This window comes from Rhinolophus hipposideros, assembly GCF_964194185.1.
Source record: "Rhinolophus hipposideros genome assembly, chromosome: 5".
Lineage (NCBI taxonomy): Eukaryota > Metazoa > Chordata > Mammalia > Chiroptera > Rhinolophidae > Rhinolophus > Rhinolophus hipposideros.
Genome location: NC_138051.1, coordinates 78,509,427 through 78,518,772, shown reverse-complemented (window position 1 = coordinate 78,518,772; position 9,346 = coordinate 78,509,427). Strand labels below are relative to the sequence as shown.

General features: G+C 50.4%; 1 protein-coding gene across 1 annotated transcript; it reads right to left on the bottom strand.

Annotated features, from left to right (window-relative positions):
* Positions 1–6,518: 6,518 nt before the first annotated feature.
* Positions 6,519–8,642, bottom strand: VRTN (vertebrae development associated; the record flags this gene model as incomplete). Its single annotated transcript, XM_081048759.1, has 1 exon — positions 6,519–8,642. One exon carries the CDS (start codon positions 8,640–8,642, stop codon positions 6,519–6,521), a length of 2,124 nt encoding a protein of 707 aa, XP_080904885.1.
* Between the last annotated feature and the right edge of the window lie 704 nt (positions 8,643–9,346).

Below are 9,346 nucleotides of genomic sequence, written 5' to 3'. Positions count from 1 at the left end.
GGGTGAGGTCAGGGAAGGGCTCTCTGAGCGAGTGACATGACTTTGACTAGAAGGACTGACATGAGCCAGGTCTGTAAAGATCTAGGGACGAGTGGCTGAAAGGAGTGACCACAAGGCTTGTCACAGTCACGTCTGGGGCACAAAGCACATCTGACTGATTTGTAGGATTTGCTGATTTCTATGGTGTAAATACTCTATGATGGCCGATTTCAAGCTACCCAAGTGATAATGGTAATATTTAGAAAGCTGATATCTTAAATGGTTTTAGGCCTCATCGAAATGCCAGGGTCAAACGGCTGTATCAACGTTCTGCTCTGTTGGGGTCTTTCCCAGGTCTAGCTTTCATGATCCTCAGCTTTTATTAGCCTCAGTTCCTCTCCCACTCACCCACCCCAAGGTGCTCCTAGGAGTCTTTCAAGAGGCTCTTCCAGACGTCCTGCCCCGGTCCTCAAGCAGAGGCAGGCTTGCTCCTCTGTACCCCATAGCACCATCGCCTCCCTGTCACAGCTCATTAACATGGAACACGGCGCTGGTCCCACAGACTGGCTTTAAAAACCAAAGTCTTATTGTATAGGAATACCTTTCGATAGCAAATGATCATTGTAAAAGGGTTCTGTCTTTATCTTTCTAATAAAATGAATTAAAATTAGAATCTAAAATTCTGAATGAAGACATAAAATTGCAAACTACACTTACTGGACCCTGAGAATCCTTGAACGTGGGAACCAGTCATATAGTGAATGTTTATAAAGAACTGCAGGGGGCACTAGGTCTTCCTGAGCTTTGTAACCATGCTCTCCCTCACCTCCAGGCCTCAACAAAAGTGGACTGAATGAATGAAGTATCAAATGCCCCAAAGATACCAGCCTCCCTCCTGGGCCTGTGAAGCTGAGGTCTGAGGATTGGTGGACCCCACAGCCATCAGGCCCTGTCCTGGGTGCTGCAATGTAGTCTAGCTCATTGTCCCCCAATTCTGTCTTAAATGACAACAGGTAACTCTGCCCAAAGTCAGGGGGTCTAGAAAGAGCTTGGCTGGCTGTCAACAGGCACAAGCCACAAAACTGCATTGGCACCCCTTCTGAGCCAGGCTGGGCTGGGGGTAAGTGGAACACAAAGCCACTCAGGTGCTCTCTGAATACATCCAACTCCCAACAGGCTGTGGTTCCCCTCCTGCGGGACCCTGGCCTCCCACCGGCCTGCAGGCTGAGGGCTGAGCCTGGAACAGGTGAAGCACAGGGAAGGATCTCCTGCAGACCTCCTGTCCTGCCATCTCATGGTCTCCTCAGGTGGAGGGTGACACGTGAGCAGCTGCCTGCCCAGTCTCCTGTCTGCCCTCCTATCTAGGTCCCCTGCAGCTCTCTCTGCCTGGCAGGGAGGAGCCTCTAGAGTTAAGCAGATTTCGTGCTATTTTCAAAGTCATTTTCCATGGAAAAAAAAATTTTATACTGTTAAACCTATTTTCTGCTGCTTCTCGTCTCCCTGAAAGTTTCCTCCTCCTCTTCCATGAGATAAACCAGTAATGAGAACATTTAGGAACCTGCAAGTGACACCTGACAAGTATCCTGGGGTGTCATTAGCCAGGGATGGGGAGGGGAATTCACACTAGAAACTCCCCATTTGAAGTCAGGCCGGTGAGATGAGCGGAAGCACCCAAGGTGAAGCGCCCGCTTCCCCTGGCCTTCCCGCCCATCCTAACTGCTTTGTGTCAGCGCGTCCAGATCCCTCAGCTTCCCATCCTCCATGCCACCAACGACTGTTTTACAACCAGGGTCCTCTGAGGAGCAATGGAAGCATGTCCCAGAGACCACAGGCAGCCTACATTTCTCAGAGAACAGTTGGCCCTAGGAAGCTATGATGTTGGTGCAAAAGTAACTGCGGGTTTTGCAATTATTTTTAACCTTTTAAACTGTAATTACTTTTGCACCAACCTAATATAAGTTGGGAGGCGTGTCAGGATGAACTGTCCATGAGATGCCAAAGCCAGCATGTGCTTCCTGTAACCCCACGGTGCTTTCTGTGCGTTCCATACAGAAGCCTGTGTCAGACCATAGCTCCCAATCAACTGACGCCTTTGCAAGGACTAGAGTTGAGGCCAAATGGCTGTGTGTCCTCAGCTTACAGCACAGGACTCAGCCTATCATGGGTTGCTGGATAGGGGCCTATTGCATCTGCCAGACCTCCTTGGGAGCAAAGCTGATCCAGCACAGATGACCGGGCCTGACTTGGGCAGGCGAGGGGCCTCAACTATGACCTGGCTTGAGAGCTGTGCTCAGGGGAAAAGATGGGGATGGCCTGGACCAGTCCACTTCTCTTCTTGTGATAACTTAGCTGTGTGGAACCCTGTGAAACCTGCCATGGTCCTAGGGTCCTGGGCATATGGAGAGAAAATTCTAGGATGATGCCCAGATTTGGGGCCAGTTCAGTTGATAACTCGATCTGGCAGCAACCAGGATGAAAAATAGAGAAAAGCAGGTGGTGTGGAAGGGGGAATGACGCCAGATTGGCAGATGGTGAGACTGAGGTGCTGGTGGAACATCCAGAAGGGTAGCTGAGATGAGGTGAATGCTCAGGGCCCAATAGCCACAGGAGCCAGAGTACTGGGTCCAGGGAAATATTTGAGGAGTGACCTCATGCATATGGTAGAGAAGAGGATCTCCACCAAATACGGGACGCTGCCCCCAGGGGACAAATGTATAATGCAAAATATTTTTAAATGATTCACATTTCACCTGATTGTTTTTTAGGGTGAAGATTTTACATTCAAAATTTTTAGAAGCAGTTAACTTTACAATGGCACAGAATGTTGAAAGACGTAAAGCTAACCTCACATATTCTGTTTTCTCCCCCTATTCACACATTGTTCATTTCACTGGAATTTCTACATCTGCATCTGAGATAGAAGGTAGTGCAAAAAAATACAAATAATTCCGAGAAATGTCAGCTTTAAAATCAGCATGAAATATTCTTAGCAAATATGGTAACTGCTTAGGTATTTCTGTCTCCCTAAGCAGATTATAAAAGAAACAGCTTTTCTACACAAGAATAACTTAACCATACTTACAAAACCTTTTCCAAATCAATAAATATTGACATATCACTTTTAATCTTAACTTTTTCCAACAGATGCTTAAGTATCTCCCTATGGATTTGGGGCTAGTTCTGGCCTCTGACAAAAGGACCTTTCAGTCTTCGGACAGGAGTATCTTTAATACAGAGGATAACCTTGAGCAAGAATCTCCTTGGACAATAGCTTCCTCCTAGAAAATAGGAATTAGATTCCCAGTGGTTCTCAAACTGGTCACATTGTTACCACTAGCAAATGCTCATCTAGCACTTATATGTACAAGGAACTATATGTATAATACTAGAGGCATTATTTTAATCCCCATTTTACAGATGGAGAAAGTGAGGCGCAGCAAGGCTAATAAGTAACTCACCCACACACATATACTGCCTTTCCAGTCTAAAGTGATAATCAGTAGGTCTGGATGTGGCCCTGGAATCTACACTTCTGACAAACTGTTCCTGGGACTGTGATCCAGGTAGTAATTGGACCCCCTCGTGAGACACTGCTCCAGGCATCAGACCCGCTTTGGTTCTAAGAGGACAGGGAATAGAACAAATAGGAGAATCCACAGGCCCAACCAGCAAGGTTGGTGCCACTCTCTAACAATCAAGGCAGTGAAGAGGGTAGACTGGGAGTTGGAAACAGCTAGATAGGGCTATGCCTACTGGGAACCCAGAGACTTTGTTTCTTGCTGCACCAGATTGCCACCTGCTGCCTATAGGTGGCCACTGCAGGCCAGGTAGGAGTATCACTCCAATCCCTTCACCAAATGTTAAGGGACTACCAGGTGACACTCTTAGGGGTTCAGTGGACACCCCAGAGTGTGAGAAAGACAAGCAATGCCAATGCCACATGATTAGCATTATGGAATGAAGAAGTACGCGGGGGGGGGGGGGGAAGGTCAGTCTGGATGAGTCTGAGGGTTCAGTGGGGAGACTGGTAGGCCTAATTAGTTTGGATTTGGATTTTGTGCTAAGGGCAGTGGAAAATCCAGTGATGAGTCAGTTATGTTTTAGTAAGATCATTCTGGCCTTTGTTGCGAAGATGGATTGTTTAAGTGGAGGCAGAGTCAATTTGAAAACCGTTCAAGTATCAGAAATGAGAGCAGCTGCTGATCTAGATTAGGGGGTGGCTGCGGGGATGGAGAAAAATGGTCAATGAGAAACATTTAGCAAGTAGGACTCGCTGGGTTTGATAAAACCAAATCCCAAAAGGTAACAGCAGGAAATCACAGTAGCCCCATTTCATTCATTCCTTCTTTCAACAAACTGTAGTACCTACTATGTACCAGCAACTAATCTACCTGCCGGGAATACAGTGGTAAAAGCAAGTCAAGAAAAAGCCCTGCTTTTCATGGAGCTTATGTTCTAAAGGGGAGGGGAGATAATCACATATAATGATATGTGTGATACATCAGATGGGAATAAGTAAAAGGCTGATGCAATAGTGACTCTCAAAGATCTGAATGGTAAGTAGCCTGCCATGTGAAGATACAGGGATAAGCATTCTAAACTAAAGGAACAAATGCAAAGACCCTTAAAGTAAGTGTAGATGGTTCAATGTCAGAGGCAGACAGTGTGGCTGGATTGTGGTGGTTAAGGGTAAGAGTGGGACAAGAGGAAGCTGAAGACAGAGTCAGGGGCCAGATTATGAAGGCGTTTGTAAGAGAGAGCAAAGGATTCTACGAGTGAAAGGAAGCTACCATGTTTCCCTGAAAATAAGACCTAGCCGGACAATCAGCTCTAATGCGTCTTTTGGAGCAAAAATTAATATAAGATCCAGTCTTATTTTACCATAAGACCGGGTCTTTATAATATAATAATATAAATATAATACCTGATCTTATTTTACTATAAGAGGGTCTTATATTAATTTTTGCTCCAAAGGACGCATTAGAGCTGATTGTCCAGCTAGGTCTTATTTTTGGGGAAACATGGTACTCACACATTTTGGACAGGAAAGTGACAGAATTAAATTTTGCTTAAAGATCTCTAGGGCTGCTCTATGGAGGTGAAAAAAATAGCAGAACCAAGTACTCCACAAAACCACGATGACAGCCACTGCCGAAAACCTAAACAGAAGGAGAAAGGTCCTAAGGGTACTTCTTGCCCAATGATGCCCCATGCCAAAGAGGAAAGTCCTAGCCTTAAAGCTCAGACTCACTGAACGGAGGGACATGCAAACTAACCACTCTGAGGCTCTGTTTCCTTATCTGAGACTGGGCCCAGCCTGCCTGGGCACAAGGCAGACAACCCTTATGCGGGCCTGGCCTCCGAGCACACTTAGCCAGTTTTCTCCTATCAGTAGGAGGCATCTTTCCAGGCAGCCACAGCCCCACCCCAGCTGGAAGAACACCCAAGATCACATTTAAATCCAATTCTAAGTAGAATCCGCAGAGTAATCCCCTTCAGCACCCAAGCCCTGGACTTAGGAGCGTCCCAGCAAGAAAGAGAAATTGTCACTCTCAGTCCCCTTAAACCAAAGGAGAATGTGGAAATGGACAGTTCTATCCTGGCAAAACAAATACCAGAGACCAAGGGCTGTGGGCACCACATCATTTTATTTCTTTCATTTTCCAACGTCATTCTTGGACAATGCAAATTCAGTCTCTCATCTGTGTGGCCACTGTGTGGTCCCTCACTGAAGACGGGGCACAGGCTGAAAAGAGGATCAGCAGAAAGACAGGGATCCCCAAGAGTGAGCCAGGCTGGCAGAGGATTGCAGGGTCCACAGCAAATGGACCAAGCACCAGCAGACAGGGATTCGAGGGCACCCTCCCCCAACCCTTTACCGTACTCCTTGCAAGGTACAGGCCAGCCCTCAGTGATACAGCTCAGGACCTTCCCTTAGAGTCAGTCCCTTGGTTCTTCCTACATATGCTTCTGCTCACACTGATCCTGGCTTCCCTCTCACTTCGGGTTGCCAGACAGAAGCCACTGATCTGCACATTTGATTTCTAATCCTCCTTTAGGAAACACTAGGAGTGTGACAAGCCCCCCCAAAACTGAAGACATTGTATTCTGCCCAATAGGCCAGATGGCCATGCTACAATACCCCTTTTGTCCCCAGCAAAAAGCTGAAAGCTGCTTTAGCTAACCAACCCCTCTTCAGACCCCCACACACATACAACTTCTAATACCAGCCAGGGGGCTCAGCCAACCCACTTAAATCAAAATAAAAAACTAAAACCAAGATACAACAATAAAAATAAGAATGGCAAACAACTGAAGAGACCATTTCTGGTCTTGCAGCTCTCTGCAGGAGACCAGATAGCGGATTTCTGGCTCTCTATGCCCTGAACAGAGAGCCAGGACACAAATCTGTCCTTGGACTCAGAATAGACACTGTGGGAACCAGAGCAAAAGGCATCCTGGCCAAGCCAGGGGGCCACCCAGGTCACTGACCCTCTCCAAACTAGTCTCCCTTCCTCCCAGCGCCTTTGCACCTCCTGTCAGCCATCGACCAGGGTGAGGCCATCATACAGGGCCCGCTTCCACATGTAGTAGGTGGAGCGGGCGGTGAAGGGAAAGAGGGCACTGAATTCCTTGTACGAGGGGAAGCTCTTGGACTGGAACCGCTTCTGCAAGAACAGCTTGGCCTGAGCCTTGAACTTTGTGGTGGTGAGCATGTCCATCACCAGCACCTGGCTGTCCCTGCCACCTGCGGCTGCCTCCAGAGGGTGGCTGTATCGGGACCCACTGTGCGGCAGGCCCGGGGCCATGGCCCCCTCTTGCAGGGCCCTCTCTCTGGAAGACCCTCCCTGGACCTTCCCTGGATCTCCTGGAGAAGCTACCACCTCCGGGGTCCCGGCAGGTTGGGCCATGCCAGCTATCACATTCCTGCCATCTTCCTTCTCTCGCTTCTCCTCAGCCTCCTGCACAACCCCTTTGCCCAAGTTGGGGGCCTGCATCTGGAGTTTGGACAGGCTTCTGGACCAACCCCGCGCAAGACTCTTCCAGACCCAAAAGGTGGAGGGGGACAGACTGGGGTAGCGGAGGCGAAAGCGACAAAAGGGGAGATGCCCACTCAGCACTTGCTTGCGGGCAGCTCTGCGCAGACGCCTCTGCCAACGGTACAGGGGCATCCTCAGGGGCAGGAACACCCGGGGGGCGGGTGGTCCCCCACCCGTTGCTTTCCCTGCCCCCTCTCCCGCCTCACCCTTCCAAGGGAGTAGGGCCTCTTCCCCAGTAGATGCTGGCTGGGGAGCCGGGGCCGTGGAGAGGCCTGGTGCCGTTTTGAAGCTGGGGTTCCTTCGGAGGGCCTTTCGGCGCCAGTTGTAGTAGGTGGACCTGGAGATGCCGGGGAATCTGCGTTTGAAGCAGCGATAGGGCACCAGCGTGTTCAGGGAGATGCAGTGCTCCAGGTACAACTTAGCCCGCTGCATGAAGACCATTCCAGGGCTTGCCACGGCCAGCAGGGGGCATCCCAGCCCCTCAGCAACCTGCTCCTCCGGCAGCTTCTCCAGCCCCTCGCTCGCCAGCGCCCGCGTGGGGGCCGGAGGCTGGTGCGCGCCGGTGCCCAGCAGCTCGTTCTTCCAGGTGTAGTAAGTGGAACGGGAGATCTCGGGGAACCTCTGGAGGAACTGCTGCAGCGACATTACACCCCCACGGTGGACACTGTCCTGCAGGAAGTGCTTGGCCGAGAAGAGCGTGGCCACCTTCTGCCGGTGCTCCTGGGACTGGCGCCGCCAGCGGTAGAAGGTGCTCTTGGCAACACTGTCGCGCGCACAGAGGCGGGAGGAGCTGAGGCCAGGGTCCCGGCTGAACAGCTCCGGGGGCTTGGCTGACGGTGGCGGTGGCGGCGGAGCCGGGCCCAGGCCGGTGGCCTCTGCAGCCTCCACCTCCTCCAGTCCCACCACCGGGGCAAAGTACTGGTGGCGGAAGAGGTGGCTGGTGAGGGGCTGGCCAGCCCACATGATGTGCAGCGTGGCCGGCGTGTGGTCACAGCGGCGGGGACGTATGATGCGGTTAAAGTAAGGCCGGATCTTGAGGTTGCGCAGGGGGTAGATGGAGTAGATGTTGCGCTGAAGGACGGACGCGAGGGCGTACAAGTGCCACACGTTGGAGAAGCTACTAGGGAAACAGGTGGCCTTGACGTCTGCATCGAAGATGGCCTCCAGCGTGGCGGACGGCAGGCTGGTCATCTCAGGAGACTCCTCGGAGCACAGGGAGTAGCGCACGGCCTGCAGCATCACCTTGGAGTCGATCATGCCCTGCAGGTAGTACTGCCTGTGCAGCAGCATCTCCACCACCGTGCGGGCCCGCAGCTCCAGGCTGAGGCCTGCGTCCCCCCACAGGAGCATGCTGGCAGCCTCAAACAGCAGGCTGCCCTCGCCCTTGCACACCAGCGGCAGCATGTTCCGGGGGGCATCCTCTGGGTACAGGCTCAGGGCCACCGAGTCCACCTCCAGCACCTGGGGTCTGCGGTCCCCCTCCCTGCAGGTGGGGAGGGTAAAGGAGGACAGGACCTGCTTGGCCTCCAGAGCGGCGCCGACAAGACCCTCCAGGCCATCGGCCTCCACTGCCTCCTGCAGCTCTTGGAGCACCTGCTGTACCAGCTGTTCCCGAGAGGTCATCCTGCCAGGGCAAAGGATAGAGGGTAGAGGTCAGGACAAGGTATCCAGATGATACCCAGCAATGGTGCCTTGTCCACTCCTGCACCTTCTCCTTGGAGACAATGTCCATCCACTTCCATCCAGAGCAGATAATGGCTCAGTGCCTCCTGGGGTTTATTTAATGCCTCAGTGGTACTAAGAGCTTGGTCTTTTTTGTTCTGATATGAGCTTGAGCAAGTCACTTAACCTCTCTAGGCTTCTGGTTCCTTTTCTGTTAAAATGGGAACAATAATAAAAGTATCTCCCTTATAGGGTTATTGTGGGTATAAATGAGACAATGAAAGGATGGAAATGTATAGGTACACACACACACACACACGCTTATATATCTACCCTTAGAATAGTGCCTGGCATATAGTGAAGTACTATAGAAGTGTTATCTATCATTATTATTAGAGTATTATCTAGAACTGTGTATATTACCAGGGGTGCCAAAAAAATATATACAAGTAGACACTTTGGTCAGTGTTGCTCAAGCAGTAGTTCGCTGTAATCAGAAGTGCCTGGACGTTGATGGTAACCCCTTTGAGCACCTCTTGTAATTGCAGAAGTCAAAAAGTGACTTGTATTCATCTTTTGTTATCGGTATATATTGAGTATTACCATTTTAATTTTTTTCCTGTTTTCAAATGTGTATATTTTTTTGGCACCTCTGTATATATTTC